At 44.7% G+C, this 16,253-nt stretch overlaps 1 protein-coding gene across 9 annotated transcripts in view; it reads left to right on the top strand.

Moving 5' to 3' along the window:
* The window catches only part of dop (microtubule-associated serine/threonine (MAST) protein kinase dop), a 288,167-nt gene that overhangs the window by 262,852 nt on the left and 9,062 nt on the right, over positions 1 to 16,253 (top strand). For all 9 annotated transcript variants that reach the window (XM_065431890.1, XM_065431889.1, XM_070525729.1 and 6 more), the window contains 13 exons: positions 1,008 to 1,140; positions 1,898 to 2,030; positions 3,010 to 3,184; positions 5,188 to 5,360; positions 6,430 to 6,500; positions 7,429 to 7,545; positions 8,498 to 8,608; positions 9,468 to 9,695; positions 10,224 to 10,372; positions 11,424 to 11,572; positions 12,676 to 12,940; positions 14,415 to 14,730; positions 15,068 to 15,312. In XM_065431890.1, coding sequence (XP_065287962.1) covers positions 1,008 to 1,140; positions 1,898 to 2,030; positions 3,010 to 3,184; positions 5,188 to 5,360; positions 6,430 to 6,500; positions 7,429 to 7,545; positions 8,498 to 8,608; positions 9,468 to 9,695; positions 10,224 to 10,372; positions 11,424 to 11,572; positions 12,676 to 12,940; positions 14,415 to 14,730; positions 15,068 to 15,312 — 2,265 coding nt within the window. The remainder of the gene's footprint in view (positions 1 to 1,007; positions 1,141 to 1,897; positions 2,031 to 3,009; positions 3,185 to 5,187; positions 5,361 to 6,429; positions 6,501 to 7,428; positions 7,546 to 8,497; positions 8,609 to 9,467; positions 9,696 to 10,223; positions 10,373 to 11,423; positions 11,573 to 12,675; positions 12,941 to 14,414; positions 14,731 to 15,067; positions 15,313 to 16,253) is intronic.

The raw sequence follows: 16,253 nt of genomic DNA, 5'->3' as shown, positions 1-16,253 counted from the left end.
ATATATATATATATATATATATATATATATATATATATATATATATATATAGACACACACACACACACACAGAGCGAGAGAGATGCCTTCGTACAAAAAAAGACTTTTGAAATGAGCAGAAGCTTCACAAGAAGGTTGCAAAAATATGCATTCCTGATTTTGAAGCTGAAAAAAAAAAAATGATAATGCCGTCATTACCTCTTGTTGAAAGTGACACATGACCTAGAATTCGCAGCTTCTTGGCATCACCTACGAGATTTGCCCAGACCACACATGAGCTTGCTATCGACAGCTCTTCAAACTGCACAAACTGGATTTGCCTACTACCCGTCAATCAAGTTGGTGCAGAACAAAGCTGGCCCACACAACGTAGCATGGCCACACTGGAGAGCGCGAGCAAATGTTGCACTAGAAGCTCTGATTGGTCTCTGCGAGTCACATTGCTCCAGGCATAGGGTAATGCAAGCCAGCCCAAGTGCCTGGCGCCCACGGCTCCGCGGGACGCTCAGAAATGTCAGCGGCGAGTGCAGAGATTTATGTCAGGCTGCATACTGGGGTTTTTGTCATAGCGACAACCACCAGGTGCATGGATCATCTGCTCAGGTGCTGTTTGGAGTATGAGAAAGAATAGCTCTATAGAAAACTTTACAATTACTAGCCCTAAGGCTTTGTCAAGGGCTGTTCAGTGGTATATACTACTGATTTATAATAAATTCAGTTAAAGTGAAATTTTGTTGCAGTTGGCCTTCAATATACTGTGTGCACTTTGTGCTGCGTTACACCAAGGGCCTCTGTCAAGCTTTAAAGACTCTGGCTCCTGTCCCTTGAAGCTTCAGTAAACTTCCTGACCTATTTTAGTGCCATTTAACCACAACCTGCTATACCGGGAGGTTTGTGTGATAGATGGTGGCAACTTTACTGTTCTCGGTGACTGCTCCATTTTCTTGCATTTGTGAGCACTGGGTGCAAGAACAGGTGCTTACGTAGGAGTCTGCACATTTGTGCAGGAATTCGACCCCGAGGAGTTCTATCGGCTGCTGGAGGCGGCCGAAGGCCAGGCCAAGGTGGTGCAGGGCGTGTCCACAGACATCCCTCAGTACATCATCAACAAGCTGGGACTGAATCGGGACCCCTTTGCAGGTTGGATGCTTCCTCCTCAGTGCTGTCACTTTTCTCTGCTGGCAGTGTTTTACAGCCATCTCTATCAAGCGATACTACTGCCTTTAGCTTTTGAGGTGGCTTTCATAAATATGTTAGCATCATGTTTATGTTCACTGTGTTTCCTTAGAACAAGAAGCTGCCAGGAACGTCCCATTTGTCCTCACCATAGATTAAGAAAATTGTGGGCTTTTATGCGCCAAAACCACAATTCAATTAAGAGATGCGCCTTAGTGGGGGACTGCAGTGTTCAACCTATCGTTCTTCTGTCATGTCATTCTAAACCTGCTGTTACCTCTGGCCGGCCGTCAGCTTTACTATGGTGTCATTGTTTTATTGCTCATATGTCTGCAACATGCGAGCCATCTTGCTGTAGATCATGTCATCGTAATCGGTGTCATGCTGTCATCGTTGTCAATACTGCCATAGTTGTCATTGAACCAGCTTCCACCGTTTTCGATGGCATATATGGCCTTCCTTTTTGAATGGCCTCCTATGATTTTCTTTCTGTAGAGGTTTATATAGGTTTTGTAGACAGAAGCCTGGTACTGCAGTTATTTGTCATGGAAATGGCGAGATATCTGCCGTGAACTAAGTTATTTTCATAATGTTATGATGTAGCTGGGTCTGCCAGAGTTGAGCTGTTTCTTGGGTTGGTGGCTGCCTGGGTAACATAGCTGCATGTGGTGCTTTTTCAGAGTGAAAAAGTCTTGTTTTTCAATCTTCCTGTTTGGTTCAGATCTGGCTGCAGACCTGCAGACTGCAGACCAACTTGACTCGGTGCCCGAGGTCGAAGAAAGAAAGCCACCGGCCAAAACACCTTGCGAGGATGACTTCGACACCATCAAGCTCATAAGCAATGGTGCCTACGGGTGAGTGGATGACATACATCTAGTGTCTTTAGACAAGCTTTTTCTATACTAATGTTAAACTGTGTTGGACTCCTTAGTGTTTTTGGTGAGAAACTAAGAAACAGTCTATCCTCAGTCAAACTAAATGCCTTCATTATATCCAATATACGTTATTCCTTGCACACTGCTGTCAGTGAAAAACATTATTTTAGATTTATGTTGCTGTATCTAATAATTGGTTATACCAATGTTAATTTTATCTAGGTTTGACTAAGTTTCCCAGACCTTTATATATGATTCAGAAAAACGATCAAAGTTTTCTGGCTTCTCTGACATTTGGGGGAAAGGGTCTAAATTATTTGAATGAGATAATGCTGTGCTACTTTGCCTTGAAAACATGCGCCTTTAAGTGTCTTGATAAATTTGAAATGATAGGGCATTCATCAGGCATTCACCTCTCACTAACAGTCTTCATGTTTCATTTGAAGATTTAAAGTAATTGTGACCAGTGCTTTAACAGGTTCACTTGTTTATTTATTTTTTCATAGCAAGAAAAGAAAATGTTCAAAGATGCTGACAGAGTTTAGAAAATGCTACCAGAGTCCATATGACAAGCCTTCTGTAGTGTTTGTGCTGCTCCACACCTCATCACAAGGTCATTGGTTAGACTTCCCGCCACTGCGGCAGCATTTCGATGGTTTCAGAGAGCAAGAGTGCTTGTAGGCTTATTAAATTTAGGTTCATCGATGAGCCCAGAGTGCTCAAAGTTAATCTGCAGCCCTGCACTGTGGCATTCCTCATGCCTGATGAGGTAACATCACGACTTTAAACTGCAATAACCATAATTTTTTTTTCCCCCGTTATACTCTAACCTTGTTTCTCCATCATATAGTCTTTGTTTCTCTTTATATAATGAAATTCAACTGTGGACTTCTCAAGTGCTCTTGTTGGTCCGAGTGTACTAATTGTTTACTGCTGTGTGGCTTGCCTGTTGTCGCAGGGCCGTGTACCTGGTTCGCCACCGGGAGAGCCGTCAGCGCTTTGCCATGAAGAAGATCAACAAGCAGAACCTGGTCCTGCGCAACCAGGTGGAGCAGGTGTTTGCCGAGCGCGACATCCTTAGCTTCACCGACAACCCCTTTGTCGTCTCCATGCTGTGCAGCTTCGAGACCAAGGTGAGACTCGCACCCACCACTTTTGCTCAAGTTCTCGCCCACAGCTCTCGTGTGCTCCAAGACGCGCGTTGTTTTGTAACACGAACTTCCTGTGGTCGTGCCCCTCGCATGCAGTGGGTGATCAAATGAAACAGGTCCCTTGTTAGGAGAATTGAGCTAGGACAAAGTCAACATTTTGTTGAGGAAAGCATAGAGCAGATTGTTATTTGATAATTGCACATTGTTTCTAGCACAAACTTCCTGTGGTCGTGCCCCTCACATGCCGTGGATGATCAAATGAAACAGGTTGATTGTTGGGAGAATTGAGCTAGGGCAAAGTCAACATTTTGTTGAAGAAAGCATAGGGCAGATTGTTATTTGATAATTGCACTAATTGTCCCGAACATAAGCACTTCCTTAAGTGCCTCCTAACACAAGCACCACTAAACACTTGTCTGAGTACAGAATACATTTGATCTTGTGTGCTCAATGACAACGCAGTCTACACACATAGGTGTGCTGAGGGCCCCTACTGACGGTGTGGTGGACTTTGTCACTGCAAGTGCTTCCCGAAAGCATCACAAACTTTTGGTTGCCCTCCAGATTTCAGACTCTTTACCGTCAATGCCAGCTACGTGCGAAGTGGTGATCGAGTCATGTGATGCGTGGTCCTTTCGTCCATTGCACAGATTGGCCTTATGATAACCCATCTGCCATAAAGTTGGCATAGCTCTTCTGTATTTTGGAGAAAAAAACAGGAGAGAAAAACTTTCTATGCAATAGATCAAATATTACCGCAAAACTCAGGACCACTATTAAACTAAGAACGTCGTTGAAAACACTATGGAATGTAATCAATTCACTAGATTCAGAGGAAACCGAGCACTTGAGTCTAATCAACAGAAATTCTATCGATAAAAAAAATATTTTCGAGACCTTCACATACAGTTAAACCTCGATATAAGGAACTTCAGTATAACGAAATTCTCAATATAACAAACTATCTAACTTTTTATAACCTCTTGTCCATAGAACACCATGTATTGAGAACCTCAATATAATGAAATTTCACTGCCGCTGCAAAGGAATGCCTAGACAATAATTGGAAACTTCCATGGACGCAGATAGTCAAATGATTGAATTACAAGTGGCTATTTGCAAATGCCCCTCTCAAATCGCGTGCCGCATGACAGGAGCGACCGCGGAAGGGGAGCCGCATCACGTAGCTCATAAAGTCCAAGTACGATAAAACCCAATCGCACCTTGCACACTGTGTACTTTAGGTGCGAGGGAAAGTGTGCGAGGGTGAAGCAAGAAAGATGGTGGCTTCATAAATGATGCCTTTCCGTGCGAGCAAGGGGAAAGAGGGAGGGGAGCGAGCTCACGGTAACACGATTATGCTTGCGCCTCGGCCATGTCTGCGCATGGCTGTAAGCGCGACTGAGCGCATACACAGCCATGCACCCTGCTTTAGAGGTAATGTGCCGCATATGCAAAAAGTAGCATGCCCAGATGGCACTGCACCATGTAAGCTGTCTTCCCATGCATTTAGTATTGGAGGTTGCATAATCTCGAGTTTCCGTGACCTGTTGGAGCGAGAGGCAGACGAAGCATTCCTTCCTCGCTACCTGCGCTTTTCCTGACAGCATCGCCCGCACTGGGACGACGCTATGAGCCGTAGAAGCGGAGTGCATGCGACAGCGTGGCTGGCTTCGCTTAATTCGTAACGCCGATGTGAAAATATCATTGACATATGTGGCTTGAAGCCGTGCCATTGGTCTCCGACCCCCCCAATTTATCAACATGAATTGTTTTTTCATTCAGATTTGCTTTTTTCGATTGCCTGATAATTAGGAAAATTCTGCGGCCTTGTGTTATGTAAAAAATAAAGCAATTGGCGTCTGTGCTTAGTTCATATAAACCAAGTTCATATAAACGTATTCTAGCAGAGCCAACTGTGATGCTCCTTGCCTCTCTTTACTCATGGATTGACTGTCGTTTTCTAAATTTTCTTCTGCACGCAGCGCCACCTGTGTTTGGTGATGGAGTACGTGGAAGGGGGCGACGCGGCCACCTTGCTAAAGAACATGGGTCCACTGCCCGTGGACATCGCCCAGTTCTACTTTGCCGAGACGGTGCTTGCTGTCGAGTACCTGCACAGCTACGGCATCGTCCATCGGGATCTCAAACCCGACAAGTGAGCTACACTTCCTGTTGCAAGTTGCCCCCTTTTGCAGTAAATAATTATTAAGCATTCATCATGATGCAGTCTGCAGGTCACGTTTACGAAGCTTCCATGCTGAAGTTTGATTGGTTCCGGAATCGTTCCAAGTTTTCGTTGTAGCCTGCAAAGAAATTGTACAGCTACTTCTGCGGGAATGGAATGAGAGTGGAATTAAGCCTATGTTAGTTTAAATGGAATAATGACCACTTCTGTGGGCCTATTTAGTCTGAATGGAATGGGGGCCCGTTTTGTGAAGAAAAAATTTGAATGAAATTTAACATATTTCTGTTGGAATGGAATGGTGACCATGGCTGCAGGAATGGAATGGTAACAAACTTTTTTTTCCTATTTTAGCCGGATGGCCTCATTTCTGTGAATGTCTCTTTTTCCTAATCTGGGAGGCACCACGTGGCATATGCAGACACACAGATGTAGTCAGGAATTTCTGTCATGCTGTCATAAAAACACTTCACATTGTCAAAGGCTGCTACCTTGTGCTCTTGTCACCTGGTTTAGAAGAATGGAATGGCAATGTGTGGACATTCATGGAACTGTAATTGGCTTGGACTTTTAACTCTATGGAATCGCAAGGAATGGAATTATGCCACTACCTCAGTCCATGAAAAGGAGTGGTATTGACAGCTCCACTCCACAGCTCTGCTTTAGATTCATATTGTGTGTACATAACAAGTTCCACAAATACTTTTGCAGTCAATGCAGCTTAGGGCCTGCAAGCCTGCAATCCATCTTCAGGTACTCATACACGGTTGCATGGTGTTGGATGTCACGGCATCCTGAAAAGTGTGCACAGTGTTCGTGGCTTCTGAACCAGAATAGCGATTTGTGCGAATCAGTCAATGTTCTGGTAAACAAAGTGATTCTGAAATTGAGTAGTCCAACACATTTATATTTTTACCAGCAAGCTTTCTACATTTTTGTTTTTAGGTTAAGGCCCTCAACTTTCGCGCCATATGTGGGCATTATTCATTATGCACATCTGAGTTCTACACTGAAGAACTGTTGCCTCCTCTGACTGTTCCAGTTTGCTCATCACTAACATGGGCCACATCAAGCTGACTGACTTCGGTCTGTCCAAGGTTGGACTCATGAACTGTGAGTTTCTATCTCTGCCAGCTCTTTGCTGCTAGTATTGCTTCCTTCAACACAGATCAAATAGAGATGCATGAAGCTTAGACAGTAGTGTGCACCTAATGTTCATGCATAGTTTATGGTTTACCCTTTCTTAGTTCACGTTAGCGCTAACACTTTATACAATAAAACGTTGTTAATTCAAATGTCGTCTATTCGGGAAATTGGATAATTCAGACTCGTGTGTATGCATTATGTAATTGCATCGAACACTCGTTAATACAGACCTATTTGGCAATGCTGCTTAATTTATACATGATAGCGCCCATGGGTCCGTCTGCAGCGGTCGCAGTGAGCGGTAGTTTCGTTTTGACTTGGTGCAGTGCGTGTGCAACGCCACGGACATGACGGAAGCTGTCGAGAATAAATATTGATTTTTGCGTGCCCTGCTCACTGGCATCAAACCCGTCGGCTGCATCACGATGGATGGACGATCTGCTTCTGACCAGCTCATTCACACACACAAAAAAAAAAAACAATAAGCTGAATGTGCACGCAGTGGGAAAAGCATGAATCAGATGAAGACACAGGTCTTACGCCACAGCCATACTATGAAGGAAGTCACGAGGCCTTCTCTGCTGTGAGCACTAATGTGTCGCCGGATGACAAGAATTGCAGCTTTTGCACTAACTTTGTGGAAAATAGAAACAGGATTTGCTGATTCGTTCTGTAAGTAGAAGCATGTTGATGTAATTAGCATTTGTTTATTGTTCTCTTGACACCCTTGATAATTCAACATTTGGTTAATTTGTACATTGTTTTCGGTCCTATAAAATTTAAATTACGACGTACTGGGTACTAAATTGTCAGCTCAGGTCACTGCTTTTCACATGCGTACCTTTTCTGTCTGCACAGCCAGCGACAGTGTGACAAGTGATTGTGTTGTCTGTAGTGGCCACCAACCTGTATGAGGGCTACCTGGACAAGGAGACCAAGCAGTTCAACGACAAGCAGGTCTACGGTACACCCGAGTACATCGCCCCGGAAGTCATTCTGCGACAGGGATACGGTAGGCTGCTTTGAACCATCTTGGTCACACACCAGATTGTAAATCTGCTAGCAGACTTTTTTCATTTCGTTCGTGTTAAAAAGAAAAGAAATCAGACATTAGCTTTTGGCAGTACCGAGCGAGCGAGGCCCAGGCAGTTGATGTAAAAAAATATCTTGGGTATATTGCGGTAGATTCCAGAAACGATGCAAAGCGGTGCACAAGTGCCGAATGTACCGTGATACGTGAGTTGCACTCAACATGCTCAGACGGACAGGTATTTCGTTTTTGCCAATTGCTTAATTTGATTAGTTCAAATTTTATTCATTTCTTCCAGTAGCACAGATAATTAGCCCCGACAAAAAGGCAGCAGGGTACTAGCTTAAATATCGGAAGCCCCAAAAACTAGACTACAAAGGATAAAGGCTTCCAACACTCACTTGACACCTATGCCCACTTTGATGCTCAACACCCACTTGGCTTTCAAGGTGTACTGACATGTTTCCAACTCTTCATTTTTTCACCTTAAAAAATGAAGATCCAGGACTGTACGTGACCATAGAAAAGCTGTTGCATTCAATTATATTTAGGGCACTCCAAGGCCTGTCAGTTTATTTTCTAGGATTTAGAGGCCTCGGAGCTTTGTTTGAGGCAAGAAAATGCAGAGTCAAAAATATTGTGTCGGTATTCCTTTCGTGGCCACATTTATATTTAACACCCACTTGACTCCAGTGCAAACTGATTTTCAGCACCAACTTGACTCCCATGCATACAGCATGATGTACTTTTCTGATAGCTGAAGCCCATCGTCATTTCATGACTGCTGAGCTTATGAGGCAAGGAAATTCATTAAGTGGTGTTGTGTTTGTGAATGCCTTCATGGTTGCTTGTCTTGTTCATGTTTGATGTCCATGTCTTGTCTTTCCTTTCTCAATAAACATACTTTGTCTGTCTCCCGGTGTCTGCATTGCAGGCAAGCCCGTGGACTGGTGGTCGATGGGAATTATTTTGTACGAATTTCTAGTCGGCTGTGTGCCCTTCTTTGGGGAGACCCCCGAAGAACTCTTTGCTCACGTCATCAATGGTAAGCCATTAGTGATTTTTCGCGGTTGCATGTCTGATAGAAGCAGATGTCATAAAGGAATGTTACCTGTCAGCGCATTGCGTTTCTTTTTTTTCTGCTTTATATATGGTCCCAAATATGGTCCACAATACAAAGGATTGAATGTCTTGGAATGAGATAATTCAATGCACGCCAACATGACAACTGTGAAGCATGGCTGCTGTAACTGATAATAGCATGCTCAACGTGTTAAAATTAATTAATTTTTTCTACTTCACTGCTTTATTTCTGCAGGCCTAGGTAAAACACACTAGACGAGTTCTACATTACACATTATCAGTCATACGTGAAGAACTGAATGTTCTCTGCAGTACATACGATGACTACTGTGGTGGCTTTTTAAACTTGCGGCTTGTGTTGCATTGGTCATCCTAAAGTAATCTGAGCTAGGTTTTAATGTCTCTGATGTGTGCAGCTACTTAATGGTCTACATCTGCACAAGGTGCTTAAAGCTTCATTTGTTACTAAAGAGGTTGCATATGTGAAAAAAAAGAAATTAGTATCGCTAGCATTGCTGTTGTGTTCTTGCGACTTAACCTGATCCCTGCTTGTCGAATCCTTTCTGGTATTGCATGATAGTAGCTCGTATTGTGCAAGGTGATCCTTGACGAGATTCTTATGCCGCCAAGTCGCGGTACATAGAGTTTTACTGTTTTTGTAGCCTACAATGAACTTCCTTTCAGAAGATAGTCTTTTAGGCACTTTTGGATTCTTGAAGGCACGCTGAGTTGCATATGGCATGGCCCAGCTGATCATTTTGCTGTGGAAACTGTGTCCTTGTGTATGACCTCCCTGTCCTTGGCCTTCCCTGTCCTGACAGATGAGATCGAGTGGCCCGAGGATGATGACTGGTCACTGCCCGAAGATGCCCGGCACCTCGTCTCCCAGCTATTGCAGCAGAACCCGCTCGATCGCCTGGGCACAGGGGGTGCACACGAGGTCAAGGAGCACCCATTCTTCAACGATGTCGACTGGGACTCCCTCCTCCGGCAGAAGGCTGAATTTGTGCCCCAACTCGAAGATGACGAGGACACCAGCTACTTTGACAGTGGGTCTTTCTCTTCTGCTGCTTCTTTTCGATAGCTCTTTTAATGCTGAGAGACTGAATAATGAGGGATAAGAATTAGGGGAACCGAGATGCTCAATTTGTGGTTAGTAGTAACCAGATGAAACAAACAGACAGCGTGTGGCACTGGGTAACACTCCCAGGTCTAGGCTTACTACGCATACACATATACCCAAGAAAACAGATGGGAGGGGACAGCCGCTGCTGTAGCTTAATTGATAGCGCATCATGCACTAGGTTGAGGCTTTGACTTCCATCAGCAACAAGCTGCATTTACCTCCACTTTTATTTTCCTATTTGTCGTTATTTCTTCATTTCAATTAGTGGAACAGTTAATTCCCCAATGCTTTTCTTGTCTTCATTGCCCGCTGGCTTCATTTAGTTACAAAAACTATTTGGTTGCTCAATCATGGCCTCTTGGTCTTGCTTCTCATGGTCTTCTCTTTCTGTGTTGTAAATAGCACAAGACAAATGAATGCATTTGTTGAGACAAGCTTGTTTCCCACGCAGCACGGACCGACCGGTACCAGCATGACGACTCTGAAGACCACGACGATGGGGAGGAGCACACATTCTCGTCTTTCTCGTCATGCTCGCCACGCTACCGAAAGGTCTACTCCCGCATTGAGAAAGAGCTAGAAGAAGAGAACCTGCTCAGGGTGAGGGAGCGGTATTTTAACTGCATGCGCTATAGTACTTTGTTTCACACTCAGCAGCAACCAACACAGAAGCTGTGTGAGTAGTGCACTAGTAGAAATGTGTCGCTCAATGCATTTCACAGTGAACTGGCTTTTGATCTACATCATGTTTTACTGGCCAACTACTTGATATATTATAACTACCGTGTCTACTTTTCTGATACCTGCACCCCCTACTTTAGACCTAAAGAATTATGAGAGAGATGGTTTATCTCAAGTTACCCGTCGTAATGCATGCAGCAGCACAACAACCAGCTTTGACAGTGTGCTGATGAGGTAGTAAGTTTCGGTGACAACAGAAGCGACATCGCGAGCAGTAGCATTGAAGAATGAAGCACAACTTGAAGCATATAGCCGGTATCTGCATTATTTTTTTTACCTCATTCACCATGTCATCCACCACAGTTTCAGTGGGTAGTCATATGCCTGACTCACGCAAGAGGCACTCACTGTCTTGATTCCAGGGGGGTGGGGGACTTGGACCTTACACAAGTAAATGTGTTATAATTTATGGAGTTAATGTTACATCAAATAACATATTGTTTGTGTGCCTTGCAATTACAATATGTGATCTACCATGTTTCAGTTGGTTCCAAGTGCAGGCACTGTACTTTGAAAGCCATGCAAGGAGTGTGGCTGTACTAATTTATCACTCCACTTGAATTTCCGTGGTTCATAGGCACATCCTCTATGTGATAATTGCTTCATGTATTGTGACCTCAACTTATGAAGTCAACCTTGCACCAAATTACGTCACACATTCCGATTTCTTGCTGTCATGTAGCATGCACTATTTTTTTAGCTGTGAATGCAGAAGGTGGTAAAAATCGCTCAGGCCTCCACAGAATTGCCTGCTATGTTTGAATTGGAGTGTGCAGCCACTTTCTTGTACCTCTTATCTGTGCCATGACTGCCCTCTGTGCTTCAGTAATGTAGCAGTGCATGATCTTCACTTTGAACTTGCAAAGTAAAAGTCAAACCGCTAATGACCTGTCTTCTTTGTCACGTGCAGCATGTGTGTGAAGAAAGCCACCGCCGCTCGCTCAGCCGCACAGACTCTGCTCCATCGGACTCCAGCGGAGAGTCTACGCTCCTCCGCACCCCAGCGTCTGGAGCAGGGGATGCCTCCACGCGGCGGCTGTCTGGCTCGTCGCCTGAGCTGTGAGTAGCTTTGGCTGTTTTCTCTGGCTTGCCGGGCAGCAAAGTACTATGTCTGCATAACATGAAGCTGCGAGCAAGTCCGAAAATGTATCTTGACTCATAAGCCGTGACCCAAAAGGGAGAGTCTCCTGTTTGGGAGTATCTCTTTGAGATGACTCCCTTTTTGGGTGAGTAGAATTTTGGGTCAATTGGTGATGCGTAATTGAGTACGGTGAAGCATGACAGCCGGGGCAAAGTAAGGTGACACAGACGGGACAAGCGCTTGGGTGCAAGTTGTATATTCAGAAGGGAGTAAGTCCCATGCACTCTAAAAACAGTTTAGACACTCTGGGATGTATCTTTATACTACAAAATACTAATTATGTTGCGTGCCTTTCCTTCCTTTAACTCAGTACACTCGGTACTTCCAGGTTACGAACTGCATGCATATTATCAGCTTGACATAGCATTCTTGAAAGGAAATTAGCAAGCGCAGGGTTTTAAAGAAAGGAGTTGAAAGTAAGAAAAATTCTGATTATTTTGGGGGCTAAAGATACACCCCAAAGGGTGTGAACCTTTAGAGTGTGCACTTTGCACCCAAGGAGGTCATCTCATTCAGCTTGTCGGTAACAAGGTGCATCATACCTACTCTCAGAAGGGAGTATGGCTCATGCACATTACACTAGTCATTTTATGCAAATTAGTCTGAGAAGGGAGTAGGTTTTGTGTTAAATTTTAGTGTTCCCGTTAGAGGATATTTTTCTAAAATACTTTCTGGAACATTTTCTCTTGAGATGTTGTATTGGTCTTGCTCTGAAGAGGGAATCTTAAGGAAACATTGCGTGCATGTAAAGGCTGCATCAGGTGGCCTGCAGATCAGTGATGGGGCTGCAGATTTACGTGTGTACTGCCCTTCCTCTATGTTGTAGGACTGCATTAGAATGGGCTGTGTTCCACACTGCACACATGAGAGTTTCTAGCAAACAGAAATTTCAGGCACTTGTTTACTCTTTTGGATTACTTCATGGCTTACCCCCTACACCTCGTTCTCCATCGTGACCCACTTTGGAGCTTCGGGACGTCGAACCCCACAATTTAATTTGCGTTTTTTTCTCCTGCTTCAGTCCACCGCCGGGTGGGCGTCCGCTGTTGACGAGCACCCCGGAGTCATCGCAAACGGAATCGGATGAGGTGTCCCCCCAGGTACAGCGGAGAAGACGGCCAGGCATCGCTGATCTGCCTCGCTTTGCCCTCTCCGTTGACCGGGAGGACACATCACGCCGATCCCATCACCGCTTGTCAGCACCCTTGCCCCTGCCTCTGCCTGCCACCGCCACCACTTCAGCTGCCGCAACTGCACCGACCTCGCCGGCGGTCGCCACCACTGCGGTAAGTCCCAGAACATGTTCCTCTGCATAGAGCTTTTAGCCTGATATGTGTTTAGAACAACTGAAAGTTGGGCGAGGAATTAGGGATTCGTGTTACTGGAAGGCAGCCATGCAAACTACGACACAAGAAGGAAAGAAACAGACAACACAAATGCATGACATTGCTTACACGCTTGCCCTTCAGTAACATGGGTACCTTGCCATCGCCACTGACGACAGATTTACTTGATTGAGACATATTGTTCATGCGCAAAAACATTGCCAATATGACATGCAACATGCAAACACTCTCAGCGACTTACCACGTCAATGTTTAGTCATTCACAGTTGCTTATTGCTTTAGCTGCTATTCATATAAAGCGGTCGTATGCAGTAAGATGGAGAACTGAAATGGCCAACAGTGGTTTATTCCTTGTTTCACCACTGTTTAACTAATATCACGTTATGCCAGAAATGTAACACAACCTGAATCATGTTTTATACACCTGCTATTTCTCTCTATAATGTCCACTGCTTTGTATATAATGCATACAGTCGACTTCCATTAATTCAACCCTGACAGGACTAAGAGAATTGATTGAATTATCCGGTGGGTCAAGTTCAGCAAGATGCAGAAAAAACACCAAGACACGCCGCTGATTCAGTTAGCATTATTTGCCCTATTACAGCACACCCTCAAATCAAACATGTTCCCACTTTTCATGTGTCTAAAGGAGAAGAGTAACATAAAAGTTACTTTAAAGCTCCTAACCAAAGGAGAAATCTAGAGTGCACCCTATTATTTAGCAAGAATATGAGCAACGACCTAATGCGTGTTGCTCCGCGGTGGCCGGTTTTCTGAAGTCAGCTTCGTCGCAATACATCCGTTTTATGCGGTAAAGCACACAAGCGCCGCGAAAACGGCCGTGTTCTGTATCCGAGTGTGCCGTGCAGGCAATTTTCGGGCCAATCTTCTCGGGGAAAAAGAAAGAATCGGGTAAATACTGTAATTAGACATTGATGAGCTAAAGGCATTGCTTGAATATCTTCCTAGGGCAGCCTGAATATAAGCATTTCCGACAGGAGCTGATGTCTGTTAACGCATTCACTGTCCCCAAGCTCTGCTGAGACGGACACTGCCACTCTACATGGGTCGCCATTGAGGTCACCATAGGGGTCAGGTGTGTGTGTGCTGACTCGTCAAGTTCGAAATTTTCAACGGAGCCCAATCTTACAATTCAAATGACAATAAATAAAATTGGGTCCATGGCAGCCAGAACCTTTAGTCGGGATCAAATTAGTAACTGAAAACAGTGAACAGAAGAGACAAGAGCTGACATTTTCGGCTTGATGTCTTTTGCGTGATGCCTTGCATGCAAATAAAGTTCCAAGTGGGAAAACGATGAGTATGCGACAGAGGACACTATACAAGCACATTACGCGAAGCAGCAGATTATAAGGGCAGCGCATAACCTGTTCGCAATATCTACATGCAGGGCGAGCCCCGAGAGCTCTCTCCCGTCGCGGAGCGATTGGCCCGAACCGACAAGGGCCAGCGCACTCCTGAGCCCAAAACCAGCGACACCAGCGGAGGGAGCACCAGCAGTAGCGGCACCAGTACAGGCACCGGCAGCACCCTTGGGGCCACCGGACCGAGAACACCGGAGAAAGCAGCCAGCGGTTCGCCACGATCGACGCCCAAGCTCGCAGCCACGCCCCCTATGCCAACGCCCTCACCACCCATCAAGCTGCGCTCGCGCTCGGTCATCAAGTCTGCGTCGGCATCAGGCCTTTCACTCATGATCCCTTCTGGTGAGAGCCCATTATTGCAGGTGGCTGCATTTGCATGAATGTAATGCAGTCACAAATATTGTCAATTTACAGTAATTCACGCTCAAATAATGTGAAATTCTGGTTCATATAAGCAAATCTGAAGATCTTGACTTGCCCATTGTGTTTGCCGTGCATTTGTGGAGCTATTTAATTCTTGCCAGGCTTTTGCTTTGACTTTCGTGGGGCAGCAGTATTGCAGCCAAGGGCCGCTTGGGGCGTGGCTTGACGGTGTAACATGGGATATACTTCGCAAGTTTCTGAAAGAAAAAAGCATTTACATACAATCCTTTATTTTTTTTTTTCATCTCCTTTGCAGATGACCTCAGCGCAGCAGCTGCTGACTTGTCCAGCAGCATACACTCAGGGGTGCTTGGCTCGCCCGGCGGCTCAAGCACGAGCTCGCGTGACACGTCGCCGAGCCGGGAACTGAGTCCACTAGTGGCACAACTCAAGCCCCCCATCATCATCCAGAGGGGGCCACGGGGTTTCGGATTCACCATTCGGGCCATCCGTGTCTACTACGGAGACTCGGACGTCTACACCGTCCAGCATCTTGTCATGGTCAGTGTAGATTGATATGAATCGCCTGCTTGTTGTGCACCAATGCATACCAGTGACAGTTTTAAGAGGGAAATATTTACCTCAGGCACTCCCACTTAAGCGTACGGGAACAGAGCAGTCATTTCACTCGGATCTCCTGAGCCAGTTTTGTTGTATTCTGTTCATTTATCAGAGGATGTTAAAATCTATCGACTGTTAAGGGTTTTTTTGTTTTTTGTGTGTGTGTATTTAACCTTTGTGCGGAGATCGTTTGAACTGAAAAACTTTTTTTTAATGCAGTAACAGGTTTGCAAATTAGTGACTACACCAGGAGACAGCAAAGGATTGCAAAGCGCATCAATTAATACATCCAGAGCAGACAAAATGAGTAAATTAAACACCGCTCTGAAATACACCAGTAGTTTGTAATTGAGACTTTTAACCCTGAACTAATAGCCCTGATCGAATACATTGTATCTGTCTGTGTAAAGCCTCTCATATATAGGTAGCTTAGAGCCACGGTCTCTGTATTTAGTGCCGAGTGCTTTGAGCTTTTATATTTCGAATGTGCACAGATTTCCAGCAATTCTGTCAAAACATTTTATTTTCTAATTCAAGACCATGCTTTCAACAGTCAGTAGAATTTAACTTCCTCTATTAAGTGTACCAGATTTCACTGCAATTGGTTTAGCGTCTGCCCAAGGTGAGCATCTCTATTTCATGCATATTTGAACAAGGTGGTCAGATGTCGCCCCCAATGTACCTGTAAGCTTCATCGCCCCTCACAAGGCCCCGATTCAGGAAGTTTCAGTGGTACACTGAAACTTCTAGGAAGCATTATACTGTAATAATTTTTCAAATTGTTTCTTTATTTGAGGAAATAAGGGGAATTTAAATATCACATTGCCATGTTGTTAAGAGACATGCTTCCCTGCAAACATACTTTTTTGCCCCGACTAGTG

Source organism: Dermacentor albipictus, chromosome 9, assembly GCF_038994185.2.
Source record: "Dermacentor albipictus isolate Rhodes 1998 colony chromosome 9, USDA_Dalb.pri_finalv2, whole genome shotgun sequence".
Lineage (NCBI taxonomy): Eukaryota > Metazoa > Arthropoda > Arachnida > Ixodida > Ixodidae > Dermacentor > Dermacentor albipictus.
This window is presented reverse-complemented; position numbering and strand designations above follow the sequence as displayed.